Source organism: Garra rufa, chromosome 25, assembly GCF_049309525.1.
Source record: "Garra rufa chromosome 25, GarRuf1.0, whole genome shotgun sequence".
NCBI lineage: Eukaryota > Metazoa > Chordata > Actinopteri > Cypriniformes > Cyprinidae > Garra > Garra rufa.
In genome coordinates this window covers 21,394,775-21,410,627 of record NC_133385.1, presented here as the reverse complement: position 1 = coordinate 21,410,627, position 15,853 = coordinate 21,394,775, and the positions used below count along the sequence as shown (strand labels likewise).

General features: G+C 35.8%; 1 protein-coding gene across 1 annotated transcript in view; it reads right to left on the bottom strand.

The window, feature by feature from the left end:
* Nucleotides 1–582: 582 nt before the first annotated feature.
* Nucleotides 583–15,853, bottom strand: part of LOC141302135 (cadherin EGF LAG seven-pass G-type receptor 1-like) — a 71,718-nt gene continuing 56,447 nt past the window's right edge. The window contains exons 14-35 of the mRNA XM_073832324.1: nt 15,123–15,243; nt 13,024–13,207; nt 12,551–12,652; nt 11,955–12,049; nt 11,640–11,849; nt 9,990–10,173; nt 9,759–9,899; nt 9,447–9,657; nt 8,030–8,197; nt 7,769–7,895; nt 7,477–7,677; nt 7,205–7,379; nt 5,842–5,954; nt 5,650–5,726; nt 5,413–5,539; nt 4,606–4,731; nt 4,352–4,488; nt 3,225–3,319; nt 2,993–3,136; nt 2,690–2,902; nt 1,087–1,357; nt 583–1,004 (exon numbers count right to left, since the gene is read on the bottom strand). Coding sequence (XP_073688425.1) covers nt 980–1,004; nt 1,087–1,357; nt 2,690–2,902; nt 2,993–3,136; nt 3,225–3,319; nt 4,352–4,488; nt 4,606–4,731; nt 5,413–5,539; nt 5,650–5,726; nt 5,842–5,954; nt 7,205–7,379; nt 7,477–7,677; nt 7,769–7,895; nt 8,030–8,197; nt 9,447–9,657; nt 9,759–9,899; nt 9,990–10,173; nt 11,640–11,849; nt 11,955–12,049; nt 12,551–12,652; nt 13,024–13,207; nt 15,123–15,243 — 3,247 coding nt within the window. The 3' untranslated portion in view covers nt 583–979. The remainder of the gene's footprint in view (nt 1,005–1,086; nt 1,358–2,689; nt 2,903–2,992; nt 3,137–3,224; nt 3,320–4,351; nt 4,489–4,605; nt 4,732–5,412; nt 5,540–5,649; nt 5,727–5,841; nt 5,955–7,204; nt 7,380–7,476; nt 7,678–7,768; nt 7,896–8,029; nt 8,198–9,446; nt 9,658–9,758; nt 9,900–9,989; nt 10,174–11,639; nt 11,850–11,954; nt 12,050–12,550; nt 12,653–13,023; nt 13,208–15,122; nt 15,244–15,853) is intronic.

Sequence of the window (15,853 nt, the reverse complement as noted above, 5' to 3'; positions counted from 1 at the left end):
ATATAAATACCTTATTTTACATGCTGGTATCTAATAACTACGAGCATTGACAAGTACTGGAGGTATTTCATAGATACACATTTAATTCCATGATAATGTGTGTTCACTTAAGGACTACCGATCAATAAATGCTTCTAAACTATTACAGATTACATAGTTACTGACCTGACATCACTTTCACATAGATTGACCTTTAACATGAGTAAAAAGAAACAAACGGCTCCCTGAATTTCTCAGTCTATACTATTTACACAAGAGGTTTGGCAAAGCTACAGTATAAAATAGTCAACAGGCACTTTAGGAATCTTTAGATTCTCTGTTGGTAATTTAGATCCAGAACAAACAAAACAAAACACTGTTTTTCTATGTACAGCACTGGCAGAGACTTTAAGGCATGCTGAACATAAGCGGTAAAATACTGTCAGAGGTAATTACTGTAAAACACAAATGCCCATTGAACCCAATGAAAAGACAATGTGAATGATACTAATAATTTGGCTGGGGGAAAGAAAACTCAAACATTTGGGGCAAAAAAGCAAAGCAACAAATTAACCTACATCTGTTTAAAAAATGCACGGTATATAAAAAACACAATATAAACATTCAAAACAGTGCTGTAAAAATACCACAGTAAACATAAATATTCAATATTGGCATCACAATGAAATCCTAATTTACAATTGTACAAATAACCCTATTACACATCTAAAATACAAAATGTAACTATAAACATTACTTACACATCATGAGTCATGTTTATGACTCTAGATCAGACGTCAGAAAACGTTTCTGTCCTCCTCCAGCTCAACTTGGACAATGTAGCACTTTCTGGAGCTAGCATAGCTAGCATCTGGCTTCCATTTGTATTAAATGAACATTTATAAATACTAAAAACAACTTCAGAGCAGGACCATGTTGTGCTTTAATACTAGTGGGGATTCAGACCCGTTCCAGTTCATTCAGCGTCCTTCACGAAGATTTAGATTGATGTTTCATTGCTGCCACTAGCAAGAGAAAGACAGAGAGGTGTTACATTCAGAATGTGACCAAAGAATTGTAATGATCAAGATTTGACATCCAACTCACTCAGAATCGAAGTCTTCATCCGCCAGGGTGACGGGGCTCGTGCCTAGCTCTACGGTGATCCCGTTCAGTGCAGATTGAGGTGGTAATGGAGGGGGTTTGATGATGATGCTGTTGGCCTCGGTTCCTGAGCGAACGCCCTCGTTTGACCCCAACGATGGAGTCTTTCGGGGGATCTGGGGTGGGTTGTAGTCGCTGAGCTTCTCTCTCAAGCGGTTCTTCATGTTCTTGTCCGTCAGTGGGGGTGGATACGTGATCTTGTTCTTTAAAATGCCTAATAAAAGTCAAGTGATTATAATATAATATAATTTTACATTTTATAATACAGTGCCTTGCAAAAGTATTCATACCCCTTCATTTTTTTTTTCACGTTTTGTTGTTGCATCCTTTTGTTAAACTGCTTTAAATTACTTTTTTTCCCACATCAATCTATACTCCATACACCATAACAAAGCACAAAACAGGTTTGTAACAACTTTGCTGACTACATAAGTGTTCATACTCTTTTCTGGGACACATAAAAGTTAGCTCAGGAGCATATTGCTTGTAGATGTTACTACACTTCGAGTGGAGTTAACCTGTGGCAAATTAATTTGAATGAGTATGATTTGGAATAGCACACACCTCCCAATAAAAGGTCTAACAGCTGAATATGCATATTAGAGCAAAAACCAAGCCCTGAGGTCAAAAGAACTGCCTGTAGAGCTCAGAGACAGAATTGCGTCAAGGCACAGATCTGGGGAAGAGTTCAGAAAAAAATTCTGCTGGATTAAAGGTTCACAGAAGCATGTAGCCTCCATTATCCATAGTTTGGAACAACTAGGACTCTTCCTAGAGCTGGACTCCTGGCCAAACTGAGCAATTGATGGAGGAGGGCCTTGGTTAGACTGATCAAGAGGTTGATGGTTGAGCTCCATGATCATATATGCCGATCGGAGAAACTTACAGAAGGACAAACATCACTGCAACATTTCACCGATCTGGGCTTCTTTGGTCTGATGAACCTCACTTCCAAGCATCATGTTTGGAGGAAACCAGGGACTGCTCATGACCTGCACAGTAGCATCCCAAAAGTAAAGTAAGGAGGTAGCAGCCTCATGCTGTGGGGCTGTTTTTCAGTGGCAGGAACTGAGGGACTCGTCAGAGTAGAATGAAAGCTCAACACAGCAAAATATAGAGATAACCTAAATGAAAACCCAGTCCAGAGCATTTAGAACTTCAGACTGGGTAGAATGTTCACCTTCCAACAGGACAGAGACCCTAAGCACACAGCAAAAGTGGCTTATAGACAACTATGTGAATGTCCTTGAGTGGCCCAGGCATAGCCCAATCAAACATCAAATATTTCTGGAGAAACCTGAAAATGTCCGGCAGACACCATCTAAGCTGACAGAGCAGGAGGAAAAGAATGGCAGATAACTGCCAAATGTAGATGTGCAAAACTTGTTGCATCATACCCAAAAGACTTGAGGCTGTAAAGGTGCTTCAGCTAAGTAATGAGTTAAGGGTATGAATACTTATGCAATGTACTTATTCCAGTGTTTTATTTTGAATAAATTTGCTATTTTTATTTAGTTTAAATAGTTGTTTAGTTTAAGTCCTTTACCTCTTCTGGGTAACTGGTTGCTGTTTGGCTGACTGGGAGAACTCTCACTTTGAGACACATCTCCATTATGGTTTAATTTATTCCCTTGATGAAGCTCCACATTCACTTTTGTTTCTACCCGCAGCTTCTCTGGACCACCCGGCTCCTCGTTTTCACTGGCTGTGGGTGGCTCTTCTGGCCAGTATGGCTTCCCTTGACTGGACACGGCATCAACTGGAGAACAACATGAGTAAGGTTATCAAACATCCATGTTTAAATATGGATAAAATGAAGTTCAGAGGTCACTGAAGATGCTGCAGGCACCTTTAGGAGTGCTATGGATGGGCGTTCTCTCATTATTCCATTTGGTCCTCGAGTGTCTGGCCTCATCCTCACTGTCCGAGGAGTGAGAGGAAGCGTAGGAGCTGCTGTGTTCATCCACTGAGAGCTCACTGTCCGAATCTGAGTCTGAATAATAACAGAAAATTATTATTCAGAAGTTATGACACCAGCTGAGCCTTAAAAATAGTTGCATAAGTGTCATTTCTGCCCTCACCTTCTGCTTTTTTACTCTTGTGGAAAAAAAGCAAAGAGTCTCCTTTATTATGCACTACATTTCCACCATTAGACGATATGCTGTGTTTCTTCTCCCTGTGTGAAAATAACATCAAATCTAGGCATTATTACTGAAATACTGCAAATTTGGATCAATCATTACATTAAGTGGAATCACACTAAAGTTATTCTGTCAGATTTTCACATATGCAGCTGCCAATATACAGTTGAAGTCAAAAGTTTACATACACCTTGCAATGCTTAGTGATGCTTCAGAAGGAAGAACTTTTGAACAGGGTCATTTTTATAAATTCAATTATTATTTTCCCTTGTGGACTATATGTAAACATCTTTTATGTGAAGATCAGTACTAAATAAAAAATAACATGCATTCTATATGTTCCCTCTTATTTTGGTAAAATAAATAACATTTTGCAGATTCTGCAAGGTGTATGTAAACTTTTGACTCAACTGTAGCGATATTAGACATATGACAACCAGGATTTTTTCTTTCATTAGGTAATGACATTTTCTCTGTAAATGTCATATGCTAGTTAGAAGTGTGTCTGACAGATAAAACACATGAATTAACACACACTGGATCCAATATGTGATCCATGTAACAGATGACACTGTGTTGTGAATTAGAATTACCTCTTACAATACTGTAGGGCTCTGTCAGTGCATATGGTAAAAAAATATGAGCATTACAAATGGCTAAAGTGGGCCCATTGATAGTTATAATGAACTTAGTCTCATCTAAAGATAAGACCTAAGAACCGAATGCCTCTTTGTGCACAATATAACAAATAATAATTGGTGCAAATAGGTAGGTGAAACAGCTGCCAGCACAGCTGCAGGCAAATACTTCATGAGTTCATGAGTTCATAAATCCAGATATATTTAGACCTTAATACATGAGAGAAAAACCAAGGTCTGAGGAAGTTCAAATGATACACAATTCACGTTTTAAGAGGTTAAAGAGGAAGTATGGAGATATTTCACATCAGCATTTCAAATTAAACAGTCTTATTACACAGGTGTTTTTGAAACTACTTGATTCTGATTGGTCAGCTGTGGCATTCAATATAAAATAACGCCAATTGTAATTCACTCCTGGTGTATTACCTGAGATTGGAAACAAGGTAGCTGCTGCCGTGACTCTTGCCTGATCTAACAGAGCTCTCTAGAGATACAGTTGACTCTCCAATGGTGGTTCGGTACAGACCTCCATCCTCCGTGTAGACGTCACCATTCAGAAAACGCTGGGGCGACAAATGAAGAGACTCGCTGTTAGTGATTTATTAGTAAATGTATTGGGCCTGTACATGAATATTTACATTTTTAATTACATTTTTTTTAAACATATGTTTCAAACTTACTGTAAGTAAGGTTGCCCGTGTTGTACTGGGATCATCAACTGGTACTTTCTTCCCTGTAAAAACACTTTTCAGGTTCCTCCTCACATCTTTGTTGAGAATACAGTGGAAAAAGAAGATGCAAATGCCCTGGAATAAAAAAATACACATTATTATTGATAATTAGTTGGCAGAGACTTTAATGCATTATTATTATTATTATTCACAATTAGTTGTTCATGAGTCACTTGTTTGTCCTGATTAGTTAAACTGGCCACTGTTCTTCAGAAAAATCCTTCAGGTCCCACAAATTCTTTGGTTTTTCAGCATATTTGTGTATTTAAACCTTTTTCAATAATGACTGTATGATTTTGAGATCCATCTTTTCACACTGAAAGGACAACTGAAAAACTATGATATGCAACTATTACAGAAGGTTCAAATCGTCACTGATGCTCCAGAAGGAAACACGATGCATTAAGAGCCAGGGATGTAAACTTTTGAACAGAATGAAGATGTGTACATTTTTCTTATTTTGCCTAAATATCATATTTTTTCATTTAGTACCGTTCTTCAGAAGTTATAGAAGATACATGTTTACCGTGAGAGAAAAGAATTGTCCCTCAGTTGTCCTCAGAGTGAAAAGATGTATCTCAAAATTATACAGTCATTGTTGGAAAGGGTACAAATACACAAAAGATGCTGGAAAATTTGTGGGACCTGAAAGATTTTTCTGAAGAACATTGGGGAATTTAACAACTAAACTAAAATTCCCTAATTCTGTTCTGACAAACTGTAAACATTATTTACACATCACATGACCATATGTACCTGTAAGCAGCTGAGGATAGCAAAGAGGTAGTGGAAGGACAGCACATCACTGTTGACTGCCATTAGACCCAGCAGCCAGGTGGCGCTGATGAGCAACAGAAGAAGGAAGGCCACTCGAAGAGCAGAGCTACACAACAACAAATGAGAATGTTGAATAAGATATGCTTTTACCTGCTTCAGGCCATTTGTATTTCAGTATTGTTCAGTTTGACCTTTAAGCGTTCTCGCTGGACTTACATTGCTCCTGACTTTTCTGTTCGCTGGCGCCGTCCACATGCGGCTTTGGCTGCCAGCACAATTAGGACTGTATTTATCTGTTAAACAAAGAGGTTTGTTTTCAATTATTTACTCAAAACCAAATACATTAGCTGGGAGATGAAAAAGAAAGCAGTGTTTCCACTTTGTTAAATAAGAATAAAATTCACTGACCAGCACTACTATAGAGATTGGTCCTGTGATACTCCAGATAAGAGTGTCATAAACAGAGAGCCAGCAGAAGTCTGGGTTTCCATAACCTTGAGGATCCAAACCCACAGCCAGACCTGAGAAGAGACAAATATTCAGTAATAGTGCAGGATCAAGATTTATAGGAGTTTTGGGTGGTCAGAACTCACTATTTAAGACTTGGGCCCTCCCAAGGAAATTACTGAAGGTTCAAACGCTCAGTGATGCTTCAGAAGGAGACACGATGCATTAAGCGCCGGGGGGTGAAAACTTTTTGAATTTGAAGATCAGGGTAAATTTAACTTATTTTTTCTTTTGGGTGTAAGTATCTAAAGATGTAAGTATCTCCTGTAGCTTCTGAAGGGCAGTACTAAATGAAAAAAAATCTATATATGATAAGAAAAATAAGAAAAATGTACACATCTTCATTATGTTCAAAGGTTTTCACCCCTGGTTCTTAATGCATCTTTTTTCCTTCTGGATCATCAGTAAGCATTTGAACCTTCTGTAATAGTTTCATATAAGTCCTCAGTGTGAAAAGATGGATTTCAAAATCATAGTCATTGTTGAAAAGGGTTCAAATATAAAAAAATGCTAAAAACCCTGCTAAAAAAACAGCCAAACCAGCCTAGGCTGGTTGGCTGGTTTTAGCCGGTCAACCAGCCTGGTTTTAGCTGGTCAGCAGGCTGGTTTTAGAGGGGTTTTGGACACTTTTTTTGGCCTTAGCTGACCAGGCTGGGAGACCAGCTAAAACCAGCTACTTCCAGCTTAAACCAGCCAACCAGCCTAGGCTGGTATTAGCAATTTTTTTTCAGCAGGGAAACCAACTAATTTGTGGGACCTGAAGGATTTTTCTGAAGAACAGTGGGCAGTTTAACTGTTCAGGACAAACAAGGGACTCATGAACAACTCCCTGCTGAAAAAAAACAGCTAAAACCAGCCTAGGCTGGTTGGTTGGTCTTAGCTGGCTTAAGCTGGGAGTAGCTGGTCAGGCTGGTTTTAGCTGGTGGTCTCCCAGCCTGACTGGGTTGACCAGCTGTTTTTTTCAGCAGGGCTATCACCAAACAAAAAACACAGTTGGGGATCATTCAGGTAACAACAAAGTATTAAGAATCAAGTGTATGTAAACTTTTGAAATTATTTTGAATTATTTTCTCTTGTGGACTATATGTAAATGTATTTTATGTGAAATATCTTATTCAGGTCAGTACTAAATAAAAAATAACATGCATTTTGTTTGATACTTCTTATTTTAGTAAAATAATTAACATTTTGCAGATTCTGCAAGGTGTACAGTATGTAAACTTTTGACTTCAATTGCATGTAATAGCAAAGTATCATACAGTACCAGTGATAATAGCAGGAATCCCCCAGCCAATGGCGTAGTAGAAGCGCATGTGGCCCTGGTTGATGTTACGCATCTCGGTCAGCATGCGATAGATGTGCAGCCCCTCCACAAACATCCAGGCAAATGCGCACATGTACGAATAATGTAGCAGAATGGCCACAACTGTACATACAAACTACAAATCAGGCAAGAAGCAGGTTTAGTATCACATAGAATCACCTAAAATACATAAAATAAAATAATGCTGTTGATATTAGAATCTAAAAACTCACCGGACTGTCAGTCTGATTGATGCCAGTGAGGAAGATGAACTCAGAAAGGAAGATGGCGGCCACCAGGTTCTTGTGGATGCTGTGTAGGTTGGAGTGCAGCTTGCGAAGAATGGCCAGCAGGAGGAAGGTGATGAGGAGGGCCACCAGAGAAGCGGACACTGTTGTGTAGGTCACCACTTTTAGAGGAAGAACATCACCATGCTATGGACAAGATAACAGTGTTTAAAAACCACTTAGCTGGCTGTGTGCTAGCAAAAATCCATATGAACCAAAATAGCTGCCTGTGTCTTACCTCTCGTTTGGAGATGTCCATGAGGACAGCAAAGCTGGTCATGTGGTTGCACTGGCAGCTGATATGAGTCGAGTTCCTAAAGACCAGCTCACAGCCTTTAGAAGACCAGGCGCCTCCACCAGAAACCCTATCAAACAAACAAAAAATATATATTGATTTTAAAATGATTCTACAATCACACCATAAGCATAGATAGTGTTGTTCTGGCCATAGCTTAAAAATAAAATATTGTAATAATCTATTGATTCATTAAGGACTCACAGGATAGAGTGGTTCCAGTAGACACACACGGGTTTGGTCCTTTCGTGGGTCTCCAGGAGCCTGAAGTTCAGGGTGATGGGTCTTTGGAGTGGGGTGAGGAGTGGTTCTCCATCCTTGTGGACCACCACACTCACTACAGGAGTGTTAATGACAGGACGAGTGGGCAATCTGGGAATGTGTAGAGAACGAGATATGAAAAAGCACCAGAATAAAAAAAGACATTTACCTTGATTTTAACTTTTTATTTCATAACTATGACTTAGTACCTAGTTTTGACTTTTTATTTCTTAATTAAATTTTTTTATCTTATAATCTTGATTTATTATGTCAGTTTGCTCTTTCTGTCACATAATTATGACTGTCAAATTTATTACTTATCTCATAATTTTGACTCTTATGTCATAATTCTGACTTAATATCTCATAATTTTGACTTTTTTCTTCAATATTTGGCATTTTATGTCATAATTTTGACTTTTTATCTTATAATCATGACTTAGTATGACAGCTTTGACTTTTTATCTCATAATTTTGACTTGGCATCTCATAATTTTGACTTTTTCATTCAATAATGGGCATTTTAAGCCATAATTTCATTTTTTTTTATCTCATAATCATGACTTCATTTCATAATTTTGACCTTTTATTTTATAATTGTCTAAGTATATCATAATTTTGACTTTTTCCTCAATATTTGGCATTTTATGTCATAATTTCAACTTTTTATTTTATAATCATGACTTATGTATGTCAGTTTTGACTTTCTGTCACATAATTATGACTGTCATACTTATGACTTTTTGTCTCATAATGTTGACATAGTATCTCATAATTTTGACTTTTTCCTTCAGTATTTTTTTATATTTTATGTTAGTTTCGACTTTCTGTCACATAATTATGACTGTCACTTATCATTTTGACTTTTTATCTCATAATTTTGATGTAGCATATCAAAATATTGACTTTTTCCTTCAATATTTGGCATTTTAAGCTATAATTTAATTTTTTTATCTCATAATCATGACTTAATGTCATAATTTTGACTTTTTGTTTTACTTTCTTCTCAATATTTGGCATTTAAGTCATAATTTCAACTTTTTATTTCATAATTATGACTTAGTATCTCCTAATTTTGATTTTTGTCCTCACTGTCAGCATTTTGTCATAATCTCAGTTTTTAGTCTTTTAATTTGAATCTACTAAGACAAAATGTTATTAAATTTTAATATTAGCTATTTACTAGAATGAAAGTAATTATCAGCTTGCCATTTCAACCGGAGTTTTAATTTCGATGCATCCCTAATTGTTATTTAAATATTACTGATATTAATTGATAAAGTTTTTTTTGAGCATTGCATCTCTTAAATAAGGAAATCTGTTGTTAGTACTGTATGTAAAATCCCAGGCTGACATTCTACCTAAGACTGCGGCGGTCCGGATCATAACTCTCTGGAAGGAGTCGACCCAGCGACCTGTAGATCATCACCATCCCAACAGCAGGTTGATCGGGTTGTTCTGCATGGCGTCTTTTCTTAATGGATGGTGTTAGATCAATAGTATCTGATCCATCCATACTAATGAAAGACTCAGTTGGTTCAATCTGGGCTGGAGGCTCTGTGGTAAAAGCATCTATAGTGTATAAGACATATTAAAGTTTAGTATTAAGTTTAAACATTGCACATTTCCATGGATATTACTGATAATATACAGAAACAAGTTTCAAAGTGAACCTTTGCTCTTTTTTGCCATGGCGAGCAGGTTTGGGAACACAACAGATGACTCCAGCTCTTTTGAGTACACCTCTTTAACTTCCTGAAATCGAGGAATCTTGTCTTGGTTTGCAGCAGAGTCCAGAAAATCCAATGCAACAACTGGTTGTAAAGAAAAACAATACATATGTTTATATCAACACTCAAAATTGAGCAGAGTAGATGCTACAGGATGGAGAACCCAATACTAACTCATGTTGTCAGTGACGATGGTGAAGGGCCTCAGGTAGGTCTTCTTCGTGTTCTCTACCAGAGCGTTGGCGTACTCCTCAAAGTGATGCAGCAAATGTGCCGTCCCACCATCAGAGCGCTGTATCTTCTCCCAGTGCTCCTTGTTGACAGGGTCAAGGATGGCACTTACAGCTTTAAAGATGTTCTACCACAACAAAGAAGAGTAACGTTCTTTAATACTGGACTATAACCATACAGTGAACAAAGATCTGACGGGCATGAGGGTGAGTAATTAATGACAGAATTTTTGGGTGAACTATCTCTTCAAACAATTAAGATTTGGATTCCAAAAAGTTTTCAACTTTAATCAACCAGCTGAGAAGCTGAGGGAAGTGCAGTTCAAGAGCTTAGGTAGAAGCGAACATTTACAGTTGAAGTCAAAAGTTTACATACACCTTGCAATATCTGCAAAATGTTAATTATTTTACATATAAATAAGAGGGATCATACAAAATGCATGTTATTTTTATTTTGTACTGACCTGAACATAGAAGATGTTTACATATATTGTCCACAAGAGAAATTGTAGTTCAATTTATAAAAATGACCCTGTTCAAAAGTTTACATACACTTGTTTCTTAATACTGTGTTGTTACCTGAATGATCCACAGCTGTGTTTTTTTGTTTAGTGATAGTTGTTCATGAATCCCTTGTTTGTCCTAAACAGTTAAACTACCAGCTGTTCTACAGAAAAATCCTTTAGGTTCAATAAATTCTTTGGTTTTTCAGCATTTTTGTGTATTTGAACCCTTTCCAACAATGACTGTATGATTTTGAGATCCAACTGAGGGACTCATAAGCAACAATTACAGAAGATTCAAACGCTCACTGATGCTACAGAAGGAAAAACTATGCATTAAGAGCTGGGGGTGAAAACTTTTGGAATTTAAAGATTGGGGTAAATTTAACTTATTTTGTCTTCTGGGGAACATGTAAGTATCTTCTGTAGCTTCTGAAGGGCAGTATTAAATGAAAAAATATGATATTTAGGCAAAATAAGAAAATTTATTCTGTTCAAAAGTTTACACCCCCAGCTCTTAATACATCGTTTTTCCTTCTGAAGCATCAGTGAGCGTTTGAACCTTCTGTAATAGTTGCATACGAGTCCCTCAGTTGTCCTCAGTGTGAAAAGATGGACCTCAAAATTATACAGTCATTGTTGGAAAGGGTTCAAATACACAAAAATGCTGAAAAACGACAGAATTTGTGGGACCTGAAGGATTTTTCTGAAGAACAGTGGGCAGTTTAACTGTTCAGAACAAAAAAGGGACTATCACCAAAAAAAAAAAAAAAAAAAAAAAACTGTGGATCATTCAGGTAACATCACAGAATCAAGTGTATGTTATATGATCCCTCATGTTTTGGTCAAATAATTAACATTTTGCGGATTCTGCAAGGTGTATGTAAACTGACTTCAACTGTATCTTCAGTGCAATAAAGGACAGTTAAATAGCTTTACATGTTTTCTGGACATTTATGGTCATTAGGACCATTAGTTAAGACAACTGGAACTGGTAGGTCATCTTAAACCCATCAGATTAAACTTGAATGTGAAGATACTAAAATCCTGTTAGATTCCGAAAGCGTGTGTGAAGGCTTTGAGGTCGATACCTGGTTGAAATCAGCATCGTGAGTGGCGGTGAGCTCAAAGCCCTGCTGCAGACTCTCATGCTCTAACACACTGGCCAGCAGATGGTAGGCAGTCCTCACGTCATTCCCAAAGAGACGATCCGTGTGGTCTGTGGCAGAGTGCAGCAGACCTGCAAGGCTTTTTGATCTTTCTCCATCCATTCGAGAAGCATTAGCATGAAGATCCTCACTCTAAGTCACACATGAAGAAAAAAAACACTGGTCACTTCTAGGGTTGAGTCATTTCTTCCACAACTACAATTCCAACTTGAATCAACCAGCAAAGGAGTCACAAACCTCTTTCTTTAGCTTTGAAAAGCTGAGGGAAGTGCAGTTGAAGAGCTCAGGTGGAAACCAACCTTTATCATCGCTGCAATGGCGGATAGCTGTGCCTGTTAAACGTCAAATAAGGATATATATTGATAAATCATTCATTACAATAAAATTGCTACATACACTAGCAGTCAAAAGTTTGGACACATCTACTTTGTTATTGTTAGTACTTTTAGTTTTCTTAAAGGGATAGTTCAACCAAAAATAAACCACTGATGTCACATGGACTATTTTATCAATGCCCTTACTATCTTTCCGGGCCTTGAACGTGTCAGAAAGCTCTCGTATTTCATCAAAAAATGATATTAAATTATAGAAATATAACTGTTTTATAATAACGTATAATTATAATCAGTTTCAGACTTTCTACTTCAAAATTTCACATTTAATTGAGCCAGTTTTTATAATTATTTGTGAAATTTACTAGTAATTTCTATTAGAAATCTGTATATTCACCTAAATAAATATAGCTGTCTACAAAAATCTAACTTTTCAAATTCAGTCAAGTGTTCAAACTTTTGATTGACTGTGCAAATTCTTGATTTGATTAAAGAAAGTACCACTGGATCCTTTGGGGCAGTTTGTGGCTGCAGGACCTCCAAACATGGTGCGGGGCCACCAGATACCGTCTTCAAAGGCTTTGGGACAACCATCATAAACCACTAGATAACAAAAAAGTGAGAGTGAGGGAAATCTTGCAAAACAGATGCCATTTAGTGCCTGTAACAAGGCTTATTGCTATGTCTTAATGATAAGACCTTTATAAGACTCACAAATGTACATTATTTCTGCTTTTTTAACCCCAGGGTCAGTACAGATACTCCATGCTGACATAAAAGCAGTCTCCTCATGACTGGAGTGTATTACACTTACATTTCATCATACTGTGAATGCAAATGTAAGCTAAAATTGAATATAGCTTTCATATGTTTGCCCTTATTTATTCAATTGTCAAAGATGTTGTCATACTTTCCATAAAAAATTAGGTTAACAACAGTTAACTGCTATCCTGGTCAGTTGACAGCACACATACCGACACATCCCCCGACTGTCACCTCTGCGAAGGGGTTGTCACATCGGTTACACTGACGACCCACTACACCCATCTTACACGGGCACTGGCCCGTTACAGGGTCACATGTCCGGGAATGCGCTCCAAGGTGAAAACAATCACACGGGTAGCAAGTGTCTGCACCAAGAGGCCGAAAGTAATTGTCCTGGAAAAGGGAGGAAGAGAAATTAATATTGAAGCCCATTTCTGACACAGGATTAAAAAAATAAATTACAACCTCACAATTCTGGCTTTTTCTCTCACAACTGCGAGTTTATATATCACAATTCCAACTTTTCTTCCCAGAATTGCAAGTTTATAGTTAACATCCTGCAATTCTGACTTTACATCTCACAATTTTGACATAAACTCAGAATTCAGAGGAAAAATGGTTGAATAGTGAGATAAAAAGTCTTTTGCATGTTTTAATCCCATGGAAACAAGCTTTCGTAGATTAAAAAGTGTAATATTTATTATGTTTATTTAAAGAAAGTAATAATGTTATTCAACTAAATTTGATGCATTCATTTTTTTAAATGTCTGTAAAAACTTTTATAAAGTTACAAAATATTTCTATTTTAAATAAATGCTGTTCTTTCTATTCATCAAAAGGACCAATGAAAAAAATATTTCATGTTTAAAAAATAAAAGCAAAAAAAAACAAAAACAAATTGCAACCTAACAATACTGGCACAATTCCTAAGTTTAGAATTAGAGTTAACATTGTGCAATTCTAAGTTTATATACTGAAATTCTGACTTTATATTTTGCAATTTTGACAAATGTAGACAGAATTTAGAGGAATTTTATCCCATGGTGGATTAAAAAGTATATATTTTTTAAAGAGATTAATAATGTTATATAGCAATCTTACATTAAATTTGATTGTTTAAAAGTGACAGTAAAACATTTATAATGTTAGAAAATATTTCTATTTAAAATGAATACAGCTCTTTTGAAATTTTTATTAATCAAAAGGATTCATGAAAAAAAATATTTCATGTTTTTTTTCACAATTACTTTTGTAATTTTTTATTTTATCCTGTGAAACTATCCTCATAGTTCATATAATTAAGTACAATAAATCAAATAATAACAAATTTAGAGATACAATTATACATATATTATATATATTAATTTATACATATATATATATTGTATATACATATATATACATTTTTAAACTAAAGAAATCGTAATTAAAACAAATATTATTAAAGATTATTTTTTTGCAGGAAAATACTTTCTACTCTAAAATGTTACATTTAATTCGATATTTACTTGACTTACTAGTTCTTTATAATTACTTGTGAAATTTACAAGCAATTTCTATTAGAAAAATTGTTTCTGGAACCATTTATAGTAAATAAATGTAGCTGTCTACAAAAATCAAACCTTTCAAATTTTATTCAGCAACTTTGCATTAAATATGATGAAATAAATTAGTTTAAAAGTGACAGTAAATCATTTATAATGTTACAAAATATTTCTATTTCAAATAAATGTGGCTCTACTGAAGTTTCTACACACACCAAAAGTTTTCTTTCACAAAAATATCAAAATGCACTATTTTCAACATAATAAGAAATGCACCAAGAATGATTTATGAAAGATCATGTGACACTAATGACTGCTGAAAATTTCGTTTTGCCATCACACTTTAAAATATATTAAAATAGAAAACTGATTTTAATTGTAATTACATTTCTAGTGCTGTCAAATCAATCACATTAATCACAATTTAGTGTTTATGTAACGTGTGTGTGCTGTGTATATTTATATGTATATAATATAAATTATTTTAAATTATTTTTAAAAATATACATAAATATATGTTATGTAAACAATTTTTTTTCGGATGCAATTAATCAGTCTGACAGCACTAAATATTTCACAATATGACTGTTTTTGTTTAAATTATATCTTTTTTTAATTAAATAAAAAATTTCGTTTATACAGCAGTATGCTTAATACAATAAAAGCCACATGGTTCACTTTATGTGAAGGGTGACTGTTGGACAACAACTAGAAGTGACTGGTTTCCCTCGAGAATCTGGAGCATGCGATCACTTGCAGCTTACCTTACAGCTACACTCTCCTGTGGTTTTATTACAGTCCCTTTTGAAGCCTCTGCTGACATCGCAGTTACAGGGCCCACAGGTCGGGTATCCCCACCAGCCGCGAGCACAAGGTTGGTCCCCTCTGTGTGTGTGCGCACAAACGTCAAAGTAAGAGTGAAAAAGAGAAAGAGAGAGTAAAAAAAAAAGAGTAGAGCCTAGTTAAAACTATGTCTTCAAACTTCACAGAATGAGACTCAAAACAGCTTATAACAGAGACTGAGACTGATTGAAAATTTGAAAAGGGGGGCATTTGCTTTGAAATTGGACATGAAATTCTGCTGTAAAATCAAAGCAGTCGATTCTGACTGCGAGGCAAACATGAAATTGCTTGTGTGAAAGCAATACATCATTCTAAACTCGCTTCCTTTGTGATCATATAAAACAAAGTCTTTTTATGGTAAAAGAGGGGAACGGAAACTAAACCATTTCAAAAATAGACTGTTATATTAGTCTCTTTTATTGAAATTCTCTTCTGTGTTTTCCTCATTTTTCGGAGAAGAGTATACATTTTATATTAACATTGTTATTTTATTTCATGACAGAAAAATGCTTCTGTTTTCTTTTAAAGTCTGGATAAGTACTTGATAATAACAGCAGTCTGAGAGTGAGAGTGTTATTTTACTTGTTGCATTATAAATAAAAGCCTTACAGTGTGGGAGTCAATGACAAGTGAATTGACCAGAATTAAAAGA